The 20,661-nt window shown below is 45.2% G+C and overlaps 2 protein-coding genes across 3 annotated transcripts in view; one reads left to right on the top strand and one right to left on the bottom strand.

The window, feature by feature from the left end:
* The window catches only part of NAV2 (neuron navigator 2), a 292,991-nt gene extending 283,818 nt beyond the window's left edge, over nt 1–9,173 (bottom strand). For both annotated transcript variants that reach the window (XM_069965097.1, XM_069965101.1), the window contains exons 1-2: nt 9,084–9,173; nt 4,085–4,527 (exon numbers count right to left, since the gene is read on the bottom strand). In XM_069965097.1, the coding sequence (XP_069821198.1) occupies nt 4,085–4,159 (75 nt within the window). In that variant the 5' untranslated portion in view covers nt 4,160–4,527; nt 9,084–9,173. The remainder of the gene's footprint in view (nt 1–4,084; nt 4,528–9,083) is intronic.
* A 3,139-nt stretch (nt 9,174–12,312) lies between these two features.
* E2F8 (E2F transcription factor 8) overlaps nt 12,313–20,661 on the top strand; it is a 45,511-nt gene continuing 37,162 nt past the window's right edge. The window contains exons 1-3 of the mRNA XM_069968043.1: nt 12,313–12,753; nt 12,884–13,017; nt 17,890–17,954. Of these exons, the coding sequence (XP_069824144.1) occupies nt 12,959–13,017; nt 17,890–17,954 (124 nt within the window). The 5' untranslated portion in view covers nt 12,313–12,753; nt 12,884–12,958. The remainder of the gene's footprint in view (nt 12,754–12,883; nt 13,018–17,889; nt 17,955–20,661) is intronic.

The raw sequence follows: 20,661 nt of genomic DNA, 5'->3' as shown, positions 1-20,661 counted from the left end.
AAGGTGACATATCACTTCTTTGGGTGTATTTCGCTAGAGAAATCACATAAAAGTCATTAGGGCTTTGAATTTCCGCTCCAATTCCACGCCTATTCTGCCAGATCTGAAGAGGAGAAAATTTCAAGCATAAACTTTCCTCCTCAAATCCTCGCCTATTCCTTAGTGTGAACATACCCTTACAACTGTAATATTTTAATATATGAGAAGAAAGCACCAATTTCCTAAGAGAGCCAACTGGGAAAAATATGGTGGTTGTGGGACTAAACAGCATCCCAAAAATGGCCTAAAAGCGGGTTTATGCACATAGTCTATATGGTCTTCTTATCTCACCATAATGGGTTGGTTCAGCCCACTATGAGCTAGGTCATTGCTAAGTCTTCCAGTGTGCAATAGACATGTCTGATCTGTACGGCATGGACCCCCACAGTAACACACTGTGTACTTCTGAAGGAGGCAAAGTCTATGTAGAAACCTGGTCCGCATAAGTGCACATCCCATATTTATTACGAATTGGCCTTCAGGCAAATACATCCAAGGCCAGAGTCTGGAATGGGTCCAATATTGTCCACATTTGTATACAGACCCTGATGTGCCTGAGGGATCCTGGTTGTATGGAGCTGCTAAGCACCACAGCTTTACTAGCGCACACACATCACTAAGCATCCCACCTAATAGTCATCTCTATCTAAATCTGTGCGCTGGTCAGATGTTGCTCGCCATTTGCCCGTCTTTATTAATTAGACTTGTTTTGTGTCGGCGAGGGAAACACCAGAGCACGAAGAGTCATTAACATCAAAGTTACACATATCATTATAACTGGGATGAATCCCAGTGACAGAGGGAAGATGAATGGCAGCAAAGCATGACCAATTGATTCCCTCCCAGCTGCCACAGGAGCAGGCGCCCCCTTATTACATGTGTACCGGGCACCCTGTGTCGGCAGCAGATGGGACGCGGCGGGGTCTTTGTTTTGCAGGGTGAAGCGAGGAAATAATTAATTGCATATTAATTTTCTATACTAGGGCAATTAAACCGAGCTGGGGGCAAAAGGTGGCAAATATTTACCATTAAGTCCTTATTAGGGGTCCCAGAATGAGCCTGCCGCTCCTCCTGATCGATCTCTATTCAGAGGGGGGAGGACCGGATGATCTGACAGCTTTACAGTCAATAAATCAGCCCCGCAGCATCCAAGGTTTCCTAAATATTATGAATGTGTGAGCCGGGAACAGATGTAACCAATCACTATGTACAATGTGATAGAACTCACTGATACACTGTAACAAACCAGCTCAGCAACGTAATGTGTAATCCAATATGTAAACTAGGCAATCCAGACAGTGCACATTACAGCCTCTAATCCCTTCTGGTGAGCCGCCCCGAGGTCGGGCATCATTACGGTGTACACAGCGGGGCCCAGGAGGACAGGCACACGACAGATGCCGTATACAGATCATAAACCTTCACCCATTGTCTCCCTCCGGATGAGACAATGATAGCCCGCTTCATGCAAAATCCTCATCTCTGATCAATAACATAAGGCCGGCGATTGTTAATGACAGCTAATCCCATTCATCTGTCATCTCCAATGCCCAGAGACATGGAGACCCTGGCTATATATATATATATATATATATATATATATACAGGACAAATCCAATCAACTCATTTACATTTATTACCCAAACACATTGTGTAACAATGCAGCACGTGGACGCTTCCCAGTCGCTTACTGGTCTGCAGTCTATTGGAACCAGTCACTGTCTATTGTGACCATCAGGGCTATAGGGAAGACTCTGCCAGGACAGGACAATAGAGACTGTTGTGGTAACAATGTCTCCTGCAATAGGGGAACACAATGCAATGAACTCGGTAAGGTCAACTGAGTACATTATCACATATAAGAGACAGATGATACCATAAAAAGAGAGAGAGAGAGAGAGAGAGAGAGAGAGAGAGAGAGAGAGATACAAACTGCAGATGTAATGGTGTGTGCATCTATTTACATTGAGTAACACAGTATAAAACTAGCAGTGTATACAGTCCATGGGATGTCACGCTTGCCCTCTCACCGGGCACAGCACATGGTAGACACAAGAGACGCTGGAGTATATCCCATCTCCATGAAGCATGCCGGTCCTGGGTTGTCAAACCATCAGATGTGCAAGTGTGTGACCAATATTACTGAAGAGAATATATTACTAGTGAAGCAGCCGAGTGATATTAATCTGCATAGAAAGCGATGGATCCTGCACACTCACCCAACTACATTATCCATCCTGCAGCAGAACAAAAGTGGGATTAGAATCAGGATCAGTCCTTGTTATTTCCCACTGGGGTCCCCCGGCTCAGGAGTCCATGACGGCCAGGAAAACTGCAACCCCGCAGTATAAAGGGCCCCCAAGTTCTCAGGCACAGATGGAATTATGCCACAGTGTGTCTACATACAATGTGTCTATATACAATGTGTCCATATACAATGCATCCATATACAATGTGTCCATATACAATGCGTCCATATACAATGCGTCCATATACAATGCATATGCATCCATATACAATGTATCCATATACAATGCGTCCATATACCAAGTACTCAACACCAGTCTGGACCACTTGTATAGGTAACTCTGTGGCGCTGAATCTGACCACAGCATTGGTTTTACTAAATGGGCTTTACCCCACCCCACACTGCTACACATTTATTGATCAGGTATAACCTACTAAAAATCACAGGTAAGCGCAGACCCTGGTGTTATATAGACCCATAGAGTGCACAGATACCAATAATCACACGTAATGCAGAGAAAACATTGCTGTATGATATTCTGTGATGTGGAAACTTCCAGGAGTTGTCAGCATGCTTAGACATAAGCTTTACAGCAGCCACATTGGCCACAGGAACGTGGAGTCTCAAGGTGACTCACTGACTTTTATGAAAGAGTGTTATGGGCATGCTCTGTGACTTGTGCAGTGGTTATTTTACATTAAGAGGAGGTGAGCTGTGTCCATCACCTACTGACTTCCATAGTAGAAGGTTGCAGCTGTGACCTTTGCAGAGTGTAGAAAGGAAGAGGAGGCTGGCATCAACAACTGACTTCTATTAGAGAGTAGTGTGGGCATGCCCGATGAGCTGTACAAATGCCAGTGTGTAAGGGAGAAAGCAAGATGTTCACCACCTTACTTCTATAGGAGTGTTGTGAGCATGCTCCATAACCTGTGTATATTCCGCTGTATAGCGAGGTGGAGGACAGGAGCTGTATCCATCACCCTCTGACTTCTAAAGGAAAGCATCACAGACATACCATGTAAAGACATCACTGTGCATGGAAGGAAAAGAAGTCAGCCATGTCCATCACCTACTGAAAGACTGTTTCGGGCATGCTCTGTGACCTGCAAAGATGTCAATATGCCTGAGGGGGAGAAGGGCAGCTGTGACCATCACCTATTCCCGTGTGTGATCCTGCCTGTGTTAATAAGGAGGAAGTGATTTATAGAAAACAGGAAGTGTCAGCTTTTTATTAGGCTTAGTGGTAAGACTGAGAACTGCAGGATTCCCAATTGATAATGACATAGAAAATAAATAAAAAAACACTAAACATTCTTGAAAATTGTTAAACATACAAAGGTTAAATGATCATTTGCTGACTCCACATTCCCCTCAATATATTGCTTCATCAGTCCCAGCTTTATATGGAGCGACGGGAGATTGATTTTTCCCTGACAACCAATGTCCGGTTATTGCTGATCACTGCACTTTTCCGGTGAAGACCGGGTCACTTTTTTTCTAACAATCTTGCTTTGCCCTACTAACCCACATGCAGACAAAGCCAGGGACATCATGTATCCACACTCCTTTACCAGATAAACGCATAAAGACCATGGGGACACATGACAGACAGAAGAGAGAGTAATGAGACATCCCTGGTGCACAGGTTAGCAGCGGCAGGCGCTAGCAGGTTACAATCTGAGGGGTGTCCAGTATCTCAGAATTTGGCAATACTTATTTTAACACCCAAAAAATCAGAATCATATAAAATTTGGACAAAATCGTGGACAATCCCCAACGTCCCATCCTATTACTCACCCTTTTCTGATCCTCCAGCCCATGTGCCACCGGCCTCCTCCGCTGGTGCTGCTTGGATTCTGGAACAGGATCCATCTCCTGATTATTTGTATTCCTTAATTTTCCTCAGAAACTCCAGGAAACATCCAGACATATTCCTTCAGAGCTGCGCTCTGCCATCAGACCATCCAGCCAGATATTCCACTACAGCGCTACTACAAGCCATTCCCAAGACGCCAAAATGTTTCCTTAAAGTCTTAGCAAAATTCATTTCTACAATCCCACCACATTTGTACGATCCAGAATTTGACCATTGCCGCCATATCCGTTGTGTTATTCACCCGCCATCCACCATGTCTAATCCGGAAATCCTAAACCAGAGACCAGGCTATGCTAAGGAATCCGTAGGAGACGCCGACCTTACATCCAGAATGAGGGAGAGACGTTACCTAGGAATAGCGAACCTGCAAAGAATACAGAATGCACAGAATAATACAAGATAAAGTGAAGGAAAGTTGTGAACATTTTTCATCTACATTGCATGTCAATTTCTCACCGCTGTTCACTACTGTCAGCGAATGGGAAGATCAAGAAAAATAACTCCTTTACAGCCCCCTAACAAGGTCTGCCACAATGTATCCAGGGTAGACAATCCATACTGATACATTGTAACAAACTATCATTCTGCTTCATTCTTCTTAGCATCAATGCTAAGGATATAATGCAGGGACGTAGAACATGCCCCCCCCCCCAAGTGTTGCAAAACTACAATTCCCATCATGCTTGGACAGTCGGGTTTTGCAACAGTTAGAGGGCTGCAGGTTCCCTATCTGATATAGTGTCTTAGTTTACAGCACTGCTGCAAGGCAGAGGGGTCATCTCCACCTCCACAGCACCATCTGTTATCGCTGACCCCCAGATGTTGTATCCTGTATACAATGCTGTATACATTACTGCAATCTGTATATTAAGCATTGACTGGTCAGTTGTGTACTAATCCTACAAGTATTTAAAGGGACATCATACATTGGGATTGACCATTGGGACCCCCTTATATAATCCAAAGCAAAGAGTCCCTAAGTAAAGGAGCCTCCTGCTGCTCTGGCTTGTCTTTCTATGTATTCTATGGATGGTCCTTACAAGAACGATTCTGGACTATGACAACGACCTGCATCCCAATGGTGACCCCCATTAGAGCCCGTCTTGGAGGTGAAGTGGCAGCGGTGGTATGGCCACCTCTAGAGGAGACATCTGTTCTTCCAGACCTCCTCTGCATATAAATTGTAGAAACCCTTGAACCTCTCTGCATCCGGACGGGGGTTGAGCGGTGCGGCTGCTGGAGGCTCGGCTTCTGCCGCACTCCATTATTTCCCATTCGTCAGTAAATACACACAATATGGTCACAAAAGGAGCAGTGAACGGGGTCTATTCATGAGGAATCAACGGGGGCCACAAGCAGAGATCAGGCTGGTATTAATAGGGGAGAACGGTGAGTTTACAAACAATGAGCGGCGGCACCGTACGTGGCAGGAACAGCGGCAATTAGCAAAGTAATTACCGGCAATTACCTCAATGACTCAATGTAATTAGACTGGAGTAAGAAGAGCGGGGAGAGGGCGGAAAACTGACGGATAGAGGGGATGCTGCAGGGAAGAGGGGGGCACCCCACTGTCCTGCAACGGGAACCCCGCTAGTGACATCACAGAACTGACGGATAGAGGGGACGCTGCAGGGAAGAGGGGGGCACCCCACTGTCCTGCAACGGGAACCCTGCTAGTGACATCACAGAACTGACAGATAGAGGGGACGCTGCAGGGAAGAGGGCGGCACCGCACTGTCCTGTAACGGGAACCCCGCTAGTGACATCACAGAACTGACAGAAATAACCGGCTGTGGGGATAGAGGGGACGCTGCAGGGAGGAGGGGGGCACCTTACTGTCCTGTAACGGGAACCCTGCTAGGACATCACAGAACTGACGGATAGAGGGGACGCTGCAGGGAGGAGGGGGGCACCGCACTGTCCTGTAACGGGAACCCCGCTAGTGACATCACAGAACTGACAGATAGAGGGGACGCTGCAGGGAGGAGGGGGGCACCCCACTGTCCTGTAACGGGAACCCCGCTAGTGACATCACAGAACTGACGGAAATAACCGGCTGTGGGGATAGAGGGGACACTGCAGGGAGGAGGGGGGCACCCCACTGTCCTGTAACGGGAACCCTGCTAGTGACATCACAGAACTGACGGAAATAACCGGCTGCTGAGAGGATGGGGGCACCGCACTGTCCTGTAACGGGAACCCCGCTAGTGACATAACAGAACTGACGGATAGAGGGGATGCTGCAGGAAGGAGGGGGGCACCGCACTGTCCTGTAACGGGAACCCCACTAGTGACATCACAGAACTGACGGAAATAACCAGCTGTGGGGATAGAGGGGACGCTGCAGGGAGGAGGGGGCACCCCACTGTCCTGTAACGGGAACCCCGCTAGTGACATCACAGAACTGACGGAAATAACCGGCTGTGGGGATAGAGACGACGCTGCAGGGAGGAGGGGGCACCCCACTGTCCTGTAACGGGAACCCCGCTAGTGACATCACAGAACTGACAGAAATAACCGGCTGCAGAGAGGATGGGGGCACCCTACTGTCCTGCAATGGGAACCCCGCTAGTGACATCACAGAATTGACGGAAATAACCGGCTGTGGGGATAGAGGGGACACTGCAGGGAGGAGGGGGGCACCTTACTGTCCTGTAACGGGAACCCTGCTAGGACATCACAGAACTAATGGGATTCCTTATACATGTGCTGTCAGGGAATGATGGGAGTTGTAGTTCCCAACACCTGGAGAGCCAGAGGTTGGGGAGCCATATAATGTGCAGCTTATAAGTGACATGGGGGACCCCAAAAATATCACATATATGGTAATGTAACTATCTTACTGTGCGGTATTATACAGATGTGATAGAGGATACTGTATGTATACAGTAGATGTGACATAGGGTCCTATATGTACCCAGCAGATGTGATATAGGGTTCTGTGTGTATACAGCAGATGTGATATAGGGTCCTGTATGTATACAGTATATAAGATATAGATGCTGTGGCTGCAGAGGTTTGTGGTCCTGTATGTATACATTATATAACATAATCTATAGGTTTAGGGTCCTGTATGTATACAGTATATAACATAATCTATAGGTTTGGGGTCCTGTATGTATACAGTATATAACATAATCTATAGGTTTGGGGTCCTGTATGTATACAGTATATAACAATCTATAGGTTTGGGGTCCTGTATGTATACAGTATATAACCTAATCTATAGGTTTGGGGTCCTGTATGTATACAGTATATAACATAATCTATAGGTTTGGGGTCCTGTATGTATACAGTATATAACAATCTATAGGTTTGGGGTCCTGTATGTATACAGTATATAACATAATCTATAGGTTTGGGGTCCTGTATGTATACAGTATATAACAATCTATAGGTTTGGGGTCCTGTATGTATACCGTATATAACATAATCTATAGGTTTGGGGTCCTGTATGTATACAGTATATAACAATCTATAGGTTTGGGGTCCTATATGTATACCGTATATAACATAATCTATAGGTTTGGGGTCCTGTATGTATACAGTATATAACCTAATCTATAGGTTTGGGGTCCTGTATGTATACAGTATATAACCTAATCTATAGGTTTGGGGTCCTGTATGTATACAGTATATAACATAATCTATAGGTTTGGGGTCCTGTATGTATACCGTATATAACAATCTATAGGTTTGGGGTCCTGTATGTATACAGTATATAACAATCTATAGGTTTGGGGTCCTATATGTATACCGTATATAACATAATCTATAGGTTTGGGGTCCTGTATGTATACAGTATATAACATAATCTATAGGTTTGGGGTCCTGTATGTATACAGTATATAACAATCTATAGGTTTGGGGTCCTGTATGTATACAGTATATAACATAATCTATAGGTTTGGGGTCCTGTATGTATACAGTATATAACCTAATCTATAGGTTTGGGGTCCTGTATGTATACAGTATATAACAATCTATAGGTTTGGGGTCCTGTATGTATACAGTATATAACATAATCTATAGGTTTGGGGTCCTGTATGTATACAGTATATAACCTAATCTATAGGTTTGGGGTCCTGTATGTATACAGTATATAACATAATCTATAGGTTTGGGGTCCTATATGTATACAGTATATAACAATCTATAGTTTGGGGTCCTGTATGTATACCGTATATAACATAATCTATAGGTTTGGGGTCCTGTATGTATACCGTATATAACATAATCCATAGGTTTGGGGTCCTGTATGTATACCGTATATAACAATCTATAGTTTGGGGTCCTGTATGTATACAGTATATAACCTAATCTATAGGTTTGGGGTCCTGTATGTATACAGTATATAACATAATCTATAGGTTTGGGGTCCTGTATGTATACCGTATATAACATAATCTATAGGTTTGGGGTCCTGTATGTATACCGTATATAACATAATCTATAGGTTTGGGGTCCTGTATGTATACCGTATATAACATAATCTATAGGTTTGGGGTCCTGTATGTATACAGTATATAACAATCTATAGGTTTGGGGTCCTGTATGTATACCGTATATAACATAATCTATAGGTTTGGGGTCCTGTATGTATACCGTATATAACATAATCTATAGGTTTGGGGTCCTGTATGTATACAGTATATAACAATCTATAGGTTTGGGGTCCTGTATGTATACCGTATATAACAATCTATAGGTTTGGGGTCCTGTATGTATACCGTATATAACCTAATCTATAGGTTTGGGGTCCTGTATGTATACCGTATATAACCTAATCTATAGGTTTGGGGTCCTGTATGTATACCGTATATAACATAATATTTAGGTCCCCCATGTACCGGGCGCTGCTGCTGCTGCTGACATGTCCCGTTAGTCTCGCAGTAAGTTGAGGAGATGGAGGGCTCTCACCTGTGTCTTCCGGTGCCGGGGGATGATGAGGGTTGTGCTCCGCTGTGAGGAGACGGAGGGCTCTCCGGGATGATGAGGGTTGTGCTCCGGTTGGCTCTCCGGGATGATGAGGGTTGTGCTCCGGTTGGCTCTCCGGGATGATGAGGGTTGTGCTCCGGTTGGGTCTCCGGGATGATGAGGGTTATGCTCCGGTTGGCTCTCCGGGATGATGAGGGTTGTGCTCCGGTTATGCTCCGGTGTGAGGAGAACACAGCAGTCCGTAGTGAGCGGCGTGCAGCCCCAGTCCTCCTCCTCCGCCCATCCCCCGCTCCTCCTCCCCGGTAACCCTCCACACCGCGACCCCGTACCCCTCCGTCTACTTCTCACACACAACTTCCCCGTCCGGTGCCGTAACGTGACCCGGGAGCAGGACACCCGCGCGGCCCGTACCCCGCCAGCTCCGGGCATCACCGACCCCCGTTACCTGGGCAACCCCGTCACCGCCTCCCTAACTCCCGCCTGTGCCTGCGCCTCTCCGCCAATCAAACGGCAAGGTGTGGTCACGTGGTGAAATCCCAGCCAATGGGCGCGCTGAGCGCGGAGCATCCCTCACAGTGTTCTGCGCTTGGTCCCTGAGCGGGACGGTGTGAGGAGGGACGGGGCCCCGGCTCCTGGCGCTATGAGGGGCCCCTCTGTACTGTCTCTACTAACAAAACTAACTTTACTTCACCTCATGCTTTACCTCACCCGATAGAGTGGATAAATATCAGGGGCCACAATGTCCTGGAGGACCCAATGTACCGTGTTAAGAGCTGTGATTGCTGTCAGTCACTGGAAACAGTCAGCAATGGAGGTCTATCATAAATACCGGGACAAATTAACGCACTGTGTGTAAAATGCCGAAAACTGGAGTGACCCCAATGAAAGTTATGGAGTACACTGTGCACAGCTGCTCTTAAAGGGACCACGTCACTTATCTCCACTTATTAGAGAGGCGCACCGTCCATATACCAGACTTCCAGATCTCCTGTATACATATATATATACTCCTGTTACTGTGGTGTAGTGGAGTGCGGACTTGCTGACACCGGGTTGCCATGGATACGTCCCACAATGGACAAACACAATGCACTATTACAATTATTAGAACTTGGGACGTATCCATGGCAACCCAGGCTGCAATCTCTACAGCAGGGGTAGGGAACCTTGGCTCTCCAGCTGTTTGCAAAACTACAACCCACATCATAATGGGAGTTGTAGTTCTGCAACAACTGAAGCGCCAAGATTCCCTACCCCTGCTGTAGAGATTGCAGCGTACTGCTTTTATGGCATGATGGGAGTTGTAGTTCTGCAACAGCTGGAGAGCCAAGGTTCCCTACCCCTGCTGTAGAGATTGCAGCGTACTGCTATTATGGCATGATGGGAGTTGTAGTTCTGCAACAGCTGGAGAGCCAAGGTTCCCTACCCCTGCTGTAGAGATTGCAGCGTACTGCTATTATGGCATGATGGGAGTTGTAGTTCTGCAACAGCTGGAGAGCCAAGATTCCCTACCCCTGCTGTAGAGATTGCAGCGTACTGCTATTATGGCATGATGGGAGTTGTAGTTCTGCAACAGCCATGGAGTCTCATATTGGGAACACCAGTTCCTTTTGATCCCATTACCCCTGCGACCCTCCCATCCCTTCCCTTGATATTCCATCAGCCAATAATGTATATAGGCGATAGTCCTGGGTACTGTGTCACTAGTAGTACATCATAGTCACTATTATCTGGAGAATGCACTAGTTTGGTTTCCATACTGTGTGTAATAGACTCTCAGTTTATTTGCACATAAACTCAGTGATACAATGATGGGTGTTCTTACCTAATCCTTCAATATTTTACTCAGCCCAGGTCCTTGTAGCCTTGAATGCAGCAGCATAGTGTCAGAACTATTAGAATATCTGCCACAGACTACATAGGGTGATAGATTCCAGATACTGTGATGTAGAAACATGCTCCTCCAGCTCCCTCTAGTGGTGAATAGAGAACTGCAGGGGATGCTGCTAGATGCAATTCGGTTAATTTTTTTTTTTAGTTTATTAAAAACGACATAAATTACAAGAATTTTTATAGTGTGGAATTTAGAAGGAATTTTTCTGTCGTTTTTTTTTTAATTATATAGAGAAGGTTATAGGGGGGAAAAAAAACTAGAAAAAAACACCAGAGTGTGTTGCGCGCACTTAAAAATAAATATAAATATATATATATATATATATATATATATATATATATATATATATATATACTACAAAAATTCCATAAACTTCAGTATTTCACTTTAGACTTTAAATTAACATCTGGCTTCAGCATTTTTGGCCAAAATTGATGTGTGTGATTTCCGCTTTACAGCCACAACACCTGGAGCCTGTATTCCTACAGAAATAAACACATTGTGGCCATAGATATACAATAGCTGTCAGATGAAGACTACCTCAGCCAACAGCTATCTCTTCCAATAACCCCCCATACACATGCATACTCACGGCGTGAGTGGCCCAGAGAGCCCATTTGCACATAATTTTTTCGCAAAACATGCGTTTGCACATAGATTTATGCACAATTGGTCCCTCTGCGCCAGAAAACGGCAGGTGCGCCACTTAATAAATGTCCCCCCAATGTGTATGCTCAGCTCTGGATCACTATTATGGTCAACTCCGAATCACTATTATAGACAGTTCTGGATCACTATTATGGTCAGTTCTGGATCACTATTATGGGAAGCTTTGGATCACTATTATGGGAAGCTTTGGATCACTATTAAAGGAAGCTCTGGATCACTATTATAGGAAGCTTTGGATCACTATTATAGGAAGCTTTGGATCACTATTAAAGGAAGCTCTGGATCACTATTATAGGAAGCTTTGGATCACTATTATAGGAAGCTTTGGATCACTATTAAAGGAAGCTTTGGATCACTATTATAGGAAGCTTTGGATCACTATTAAAGGAAGCTTTGGATCACTATTAAAGGAAGCTCTGGATCACTATTATAGGAAGCTTTGGATCACTATTATAGGAAGCTTTGGATCACTATTAAAGGAAGCTTTGGATCACTATTATGGGAAGCTTTGGATCACTATTATAGGAAGCTTTGGATCACTATTATGGTCAGATCTGGATCACTATTATGGTCAGCTCTGGATCACTATTATAGACAGCTTTGGATCACTATTATAGGAAGCTTTGGATCACTATTATAGGCAGTTCTGGATCACTATTATGGTCAGCTCTGGATCACACTATGGTCATCTCTTGATCACTATTATAGTGAGCTCTGGATCAATGTCATGGTCAGTTCTGGATCACTATTATGGTCAGCTCTGGATCACTATTATAGTGAGCCCTGGATCACTGTCATGGTCAGTTCTGGATCACTATTATGGTCAGCTCTGGATCACTATTATGGTCAGTTCTGGATAACTATTATGGTCAGCTTTGGATCACTATTATGGTCCGTTCTGGATCACTATCATGGTCAGTTCTGGATCACTATGGTCAGTTCTGGATCACTATGGTCAGCTCTGGATCACTATTATGGGCAGCTCTGGATCACTATTATCGTCAGTTCTGGATAACTATTATGTTCAGCTTTGGATCACTATCATGGTCCGTTCTGGATCACTATAATGGTCAGTTCTGGATCACTATGGTAAGCTCTAGATACCTATTATGGTCAGCTCTGGATCACTATTATGGTCAGCTTCAGAATCCTATGAATTGCTGAGTTGTAACATCTTGCTTATTTGCCTTTTTGTCTCTTTTCTTTACCCAAATACCAGGAAGGAACCTAAATGGGATCATTGGTATCCAGACCGGTCTGCATGTGGATGCTCTTTGTGTAGTCAAAATAAGAAATGGATCTAAGACGAGTGGAGTCTGGAATCACCATAGCCATCACAAGTCCTGACAACCAGTAAGCAGCATAATAATAACAACTCATATCCATAGTGCACAACTCCCAATAGTGGTATGGATACTCCTTATACTGATCGGCAGGGGGTACAGCAGACTCGCAAGGGCAGTGTGGCACAACCTGCAACCCTCTAGCTGTTCCAAAACTTCTTATCTTGGACGGCCAAAGGATTTGCAGGCATGATAGGAATTGTAGTTTTGCAACAGCTGGAGGGTCGCAGGTTGTGCAACACTGCTGTAAGGTGTATGACGGTCTCTTAACTCCTGGCCTAACAACAAGTCCAATGACTGAAAGTGAAAGCCTCATAGAGATCACTCAGATTGGTCCAGGTTGGGTCCGTAGACCCAAGGCCAGGTCATAAGTCCATAATCACACCTGCCGTGTTTTTCATTTCATTTATTTATTTTCACATCTGACTGTGCCCCAGAAAACTGCGCTGTACCTACAGTAGCGTCTTTCTTCCAGGAGATATAAATACCCTAACAAGTCAATAAAGACAATTGAATCATACAATCACATTGATTCGCGTGGCACAGTTTCCACAGGATCAGATTTCCCCGGGATCACTGTAACAATTAGATTATAAAAAGGAGAAACAGCCTAAAAATAGAGGTGAACAATGGCGCTGTGCCGTCCCTGGATTGTCTTTAATTAAAGCTTTCAGACTGCCCCTTATCTGTAATCTGATTCTGTCTGGTGAGCAGAGCATTGTGAATGGCTCGCCTTCCCTAGTGTCTCCTATATGAGAGTTTCCGCGCTGTTTCCCCTATTACACAAGCGATCAGAAAATACAGAAGCTGGGGCATAGACAGAATTAAAGAGGGACAGTGCCAAATCCAGAATAGGGCCTATGCTGATGCCCATTTATGCCATCAAATCCTCCATGGCACAACAACCTATGCCCCTTTCATCTCCCCAAATATTAATCTAGGGGTCTTATTACAGGTTCAGCTATAGAGGCCTGAATAGTACATACAACCTAGGATGATCTCTAGGACCTTCCAATAATTTAATTGCAGCTGAATGCATCCACTTCATTGTAGCATTAGAGGTTTTGGGCAGCCACTTATCTCCCAATTGAAAAACATGCACTGTAAGTGAGCGCCACTCTGCTGTACACGACTCAATATTCTTGCACGAGGGTTGTGTTAGCGATTTCCGTGCTTTTAACATAGAAAGTAATAAGGTTTATACTTACCTCTCCATGCTCCCCTGGTGTCCTGCTTCCTTTTTCCTGCGTTCCCTGCTCCCTGCAGCTGCAACTGACACTTCTGGCCCCATCTCTTCAGTGACAGGCTGCATAGCTAATCACTGACTGAGAGGGAAGAGCACGGCCAGTGATTGGTTGAGCGGCATTTCACTGAAGAGATGGAGCAAGGGGGCATTCACACATCTGCAAATTTGCAGATGTTGCGAATGGGAAACCGTAACATCCGTAATGTTACAGTGCCGCTGCGATTCAAATTTTCCCACTGCCAGCATGATACTGACATATAATGCCGGGTGGGGAACAAATGCATTACATTCCTTCCCCATCAATGTGAATGCCCCCTTAGTGGCGGCTGCAGGGAGCAGGGAACGCAGGTAAAAGGCAGCAAGACACAGGAAGCATGGAGAGGTAAGTATAAATGTTATTCTTTTAATTTATTCTTTTATTAGTCATCAGCCATCGGCCATACATCACTATTACATGTAGCCATGTGCTGTCGACGACCAATGATTTTTAAACTTGCCTTATTCATCCCATTTTCTTAGCTGCAATGCAGTGTGATCCACCCAGCCCTCATATTGGAGAACAGCTATCTGTTCGGTCTGTGCTGGCCACATCCTCAGGGATTTCAGCTAATTTTGGTTGCACAACATCAAAATTGGGCAATTTATCTGCAATTTTCCATTGTGCATTTATTTTGGATTTGATATTTGACAGGACAACAATCATCCAAATTTCCGACATGTTGCAAGCTTGACCAGCCGCATGTGACTTGCAATCCGGTTTATATTTGCAAAGTTGCTTGCAACCTGTGACCTGTGAAAATCCAGTATGTTTAGATTGTGTGGCTGTCATGGCTTGTCACATGCTGCAATGCTAAAATGTCACACAACCAAAGATGCCACCAATGTCGTCACGTAGCTCTGCCCTACATGATAATTGTTCCTGATCACTAGGATCCTGTCTTCTATTTTCCACATTCCAGTTTCTGCAGCCTCAGTACTCCTGGGCGGGGGTGGAGGGGGGCGCTCCTTGGTCCCTCAGGTCACATCAATTCTGACTTCTCAGCAGTTCATTATGGCAGCCACTGATCTCATCAACAGGACCAAGTGTAAACTTCTTAATGTCTTTATCCTATGGGATTTACATGCTGCAATGACATCTGTATGACACTATGAATGAGAGCCAGGAGGCCACCATACATATTAGACAGTTAGCCAGTGAAACAATCATATCCCTCCATAGGTTTCCATCAGCATCTCAGTATGGTCCATGCAATGCACCATGGGCTATAGAAGCAGGCCCTATGGCAATGACATGGCTGAGATAATTCCACTAATGTGATTGTATTACAGCCCAGTGTGATACAGCATCATCACTAATGTATCTCTATGGGGTAACACACACAAAACTTCATGTAACATTGATACATTGTAAGAGAAGCCAAAGCTTTGGCTGAACGATATATAAAGCCGCAGGATGGGAAACATGGGTGTATGGTATGCAATCCATAGATCCAGCCTTAAAGGGGTTATCTAGCATTAGAAAAACATGGCCACTTTCTTCCTGAGACAGCAGCGCTCTTGTCTCCAGTCTTATTCTCTTCAATGGAAGAGTGGTGCTGTCTCTGGAAGAAAGTAGCCATGTTTTTCTGATGCTGGATAACCCCTTTAACTCAGTCATGCTTTAGGTTGCAGGGATTTTTTTATTTGTAGTTCGTGTGACTGTCGCAGGTCAGATGACTGTCAGATGAGAGATATTTGTTTTACTACTTTGATATTTCAAGTACACAACAGATCTCATTGTTATCCCCGGGATAAGGACCTCATTGACCTTTCACATTAACATCTTATGCAACATTGTAGCTGAACCGAACATAACCTCTGCTTTATAATATTATGTATCAATGCAACAGCCCGGGGTCAGTACTCTAGTAGGGGAAATTGCCAGAGAGATGGGGAGACAGTTATCTGGGGGGGGGGAGGCTGCAGCACTAGTGACACAGACAGCTTCCCCAATGTAGTGTCTATTCTAATGGTAACATGTAATATATAGACATCAGGGGAGGCTGCAGCACTAGCGACACAGACAGCTTCCCCAATGTAGTGTCTATTCTAATGGTAACATGTAATATATAGACATCAGAGGAGGCTGCAGCACTAGTGACACAGACAGCTTCCCCAATGTAATGTCTATTCTAATGGTAACATGTAATATATAGACATCAGGGGAGGCTGCAGCACTAGTGACACAGACAGCTTCCCCAATGTAGTGTCTATTCTAATGGTAACATGTTATATATAGACATCAGGGAAGGCTGCAGCACTAGTGACACAGACAGCTCCCCCAGTTTAATGTCTATTCTAATGGTAATATGTATTATATAGACATCAGGGGAGGCTGCAGCACTAGCAACACAGACAGCTTCCCCAATGTAATGTCTATTCTAATGGTAACGTGTAATATATAGACATCAGGGGAGACTACAGCACTAGTGACACAGACAGCTTCCCCCAGTGTAATGTCTATTCTAATGGTAACATGTAATATATAGACATCAGGGGAGGCTGCAGCACTAGCAACACAGACAGCTTTCCCAATGTAATGTCTATTCTAATGGTAACGTGTAATATATAGACATCAGGGGAGACTACAGCACTAGTGACACGGACAGCTTCCCCCAGTGTAATGTCTATTCTAATGGTAACATGTAATATATAGACATCAGGGGAGGCTGCAGCACTAGTGACACGGACAGCTTCCCCCAGTGTAATGTCTATTCTAATGGTAACATGTAATATATAGACATCAGAGGAGGCTGCAGTACTAGTGGTGGGGGACATTTTATAAAACGCTGCCAGGTTCCCGCCATCTGCACCAGTTTCTGATATGCAAATTGGGCTGCTCTATGCACTGGAGGTACCCCCAGTGCCCCAGTGTACCGATATTCCCTCCCTTCTATGACATGGCCAAACTTGGTTCTGATGGTGGCGCATCACAGAGGGGAGGGGATATACATACACTCTAGGCCCACCTCCAGTGCATAGAGCGGCCAAATTTGCATATCAGACACCGACGCAGATGGTGGGAACCCAGCAGCGGTTTAAAAAAGGGACCACACCACTGGGGTATACACGCCAGCACCAAGAAGGTATTATGAAGATAAAACATCATTAATCTAAGTGGTACATTTGCTCTAATTTGTATATATTGTTTCCAGCATGAAACTGCAGAGCCTTGAGGAGCGGCACCAGTTTTGTGGTTGTGCCATTTCTGTGCCACATTCTACACATCAATGAGGAGACGTCGGAGCCCCTTGATATAGAATATGAGCTCCCTGTTTGCTCGCAGCGCCGCTCACTAATCTGAAGTATCAGTTGCCATGGTAACCATACTACTCCAACACTCCGGATACATTGAGTCTAGTTGTAATAGGAATACAAAACACAACCTGGTCCCCCCCTCACATTTGTTATTCTGTTTATCTGAACACAATGCTTTCAAGAGCATCAATGATTTTTTACCTTTTAAGCTTAAAAAAACAAAAACAAAACTTATATTTATGAACTAGTTTTATGGCCAAGAAAAGTTGCTATTTCTTGTACAAGCTTCATTTATTTTTCAATATTTTCAATGTTTTTAAAACATGTTTTACTTTACAGGAGGGCCAGTGACATGGTAAATCAGTCACGGGAGGAGGCCACAGCTAACGTACGCCACAGAGAAGGTAAGAATCCGCACCTTCTCCATGGTGTATGCCAGGGGTGCAGAATATATATATATATATATATATATATATATATATATATGGTGTTCCACTATGTGTTTTTCTTTTCTTCTTACACCTTGGTTAAAGTGTATCTCTCTAGTGTTAGGTTAAGACTGTTCCTTAATCCAACCACTAGATGTCACACTCTCACAGCACAGCTGCAGCTAACACTAGGTCTAGCTACACACACACACACTCACACACACACACACACACTCACACACTCACACACTCACACACTCACACACTCTCCTTTATAGTACCTACTTCCCTTTAGTTTTTAATTAGTTAGTGTCTGGCTACAGGCCAAGCAGGACCTGTACATAGTTGTTCCTACAGCTAGCTACCCAACCTCTATCGGTTGCTAGACAAGACCTCTTTGATAACCGGAGACAAGTGAGTCTTCACCCTTGTCTATGACGTGGATCCTACTTACTAAAACAAGACAGTCCACCACCTTGGAGAAAAGGGACGGATTATTCAATACTGCACCTGCAGTACAGCACAGTGCCAGCAAGCCACTCTCTACTGACAAGACGCTCAGCTTTGTAGGAATGACACTACAAGCTAGCTCCACCCAGAGCAGAGACCTGGGACTCGTACTACCCCAGTAGGATGGAAACCCAACACTGTGGGGCAGAAGGCAGTTAGGGGAGATAACTGGGACTCATCCATACATGAGTACAAGGATTACTTCAAACACTTCACCACATCCCGGCAGAGTACCTAGTACATTAGGCAGGGGCCCTCCTATCCGGTCCCTGACACCTGTTATTGTTTTTTCAATCAACTCACCTATCTACCTGTTTGAGTATTGTATTAATTATTTTTTAACTAAGAACCTGAGCGCTGTAACGGTTTTGCACTAGGAAACCTTTTTCAAGTAAAGTTTGAAAGTTGTTTAAAGTGGGACCCTGTCATCTCTGCCACCACACTTGCAACTATACCTCACACCTTACCTTAGTCCTAACCAGTGGCGGTCTTTGGCACCAAGCACCCCAAGCGATCGCTTGGGGCCCCCAACATCCAAGGGGGTCCCCGCTCTTGTGCTCAAGATGGCTGGACAGGGCCGCTGCCCCGCTCGCTGCTGCCATCTGAACTGTAACTATGAGCACTCGTAATGAGCTCTCATAGTTACATGCAGCAGCACTGACAGGGCGGGAGACATTGGCTCCCTTCCTGTCAGTCACTCTTGTGGCTGCAGAAAGTGTTTTCCCTGCGGTCACAAGTGGCCCCTTTGTCCTTGTGGTTCCGTCGCTCCAGTGACATCACTGGAGCATCGGCGCCAGGACAAGGGGAGTGCGGCCTCTTGTGACCGCAGGGAAAACCCTTCCTGAGGCCACAAGAGTGAAGAGAAGAGGAGACGCCCGGACCCAGGTGAATATAAGTGTTTGTTTTATTGTGTTATATACTATATGGGAGGGGGAGCACACAGGGGTCTGTTTAACTGGGGGAGCGCACATCGGGGGTCTATATAAATGGGGGGAGCACACAGGGGGCTATATAACAGGTGGAGCACACAGGGGGAGCTATATATAACTGGGGGAGCACACAGGGGGGCTATAGACTACTGGGGCTTCACAGAGGGGTCTATATACTACTGGTGAGGCACACAGGTGGTCTATATACTGCTGGGGGCAGCACACAGGGGGTCTATATATAACTGGGGGAGCACACAGGGGTCTGTATACTACTGGGGCATCACACAAGGGGTCTATATAATACTGGTGGGGCGCACAGGGGGTCTATATACTACTGGGGGAACCACACAGAGGGTTTATATACAACTGGAGGAGCACACAGGAGGTCTATATCCAAGTGGGGAAGCACACAGGGGGGCTAAATACCCCTGAGGGAGCACACAGGGGGGCTATATACTAGTGGGGGAGCACACAGGGGGTATATACAACTGGGGGCAGCACACAGGGGGTCTATATACAACTGTGGCAGCACACAGGAGGTCTATATACTTCTGGGGGAGCACACGGGGGGGGCTATATATAACTGGGGGAACACACAGGGGTCTATATACTACTGGGGGAAGCACACAAGGGGTATATACTACTGGGGAGCAGGACACAAGGGGTATATAATACTGGGGGCAGCACACTAGGAGTATATATTACTGGTGGTAGTGCACAAGGGGTATATACTAGTGGGGGCAGCACACAGCAGTCTATTGTTGTGGAGCGCGTGTTGAGGGGGGGGGAGCTAGACATAACTTCGCCTGGGGCCCCAGAAATGCCAAGACCGCCCCTGGTCCTAACCAAGGTCCGGTTGCCGCATGTTCGGGGTGGGTGTTACCACTCATGGCCACCGTGACAAGTAGTCTCTTAAACACCAGAACCCACCAGCAGGCCCAACATCAGTTCCAGCATCCCGGGACACGGCATATAGACTATAGTAAACTACAGACTATATACACTAGCTCATAGCCCATCGTGCACTAATAGATATCTATTCAGCACACTTTGCATTAGGGCCGGTGAATGAAACACTGATATTAATAATTCCCCCCAATGTGTGTAACATATGCATAAAATATATCACAGTATTAATAATGAATGCCTTTATGTAAAAATGTCGAGGCCATTTATTTCACATATGGAAAGGTCCAGTGAATAGAAAGTCCAGTAATACGATGACAGTCGAGGGGTTAATCACC

This window comes from Dendropsophus ebraccatus, chromosome 4 (genome assembly GCF_027789765.1).
Source record: "Dendropsophus ebraccatus isolate aDenEbr1 chromosome 4, aDenEbr1.pat, whole genome shotgun sequence".
Lineage (NCBI taxonomy): Eukaryota > Metazoa > Chordata > Amphibia > Anura > Hylidae > Dendropsophus > Dendropsophus ebraccatus.
This window is presented reverse-complemented; position numbering and strand designations above follow the sequence as displayed.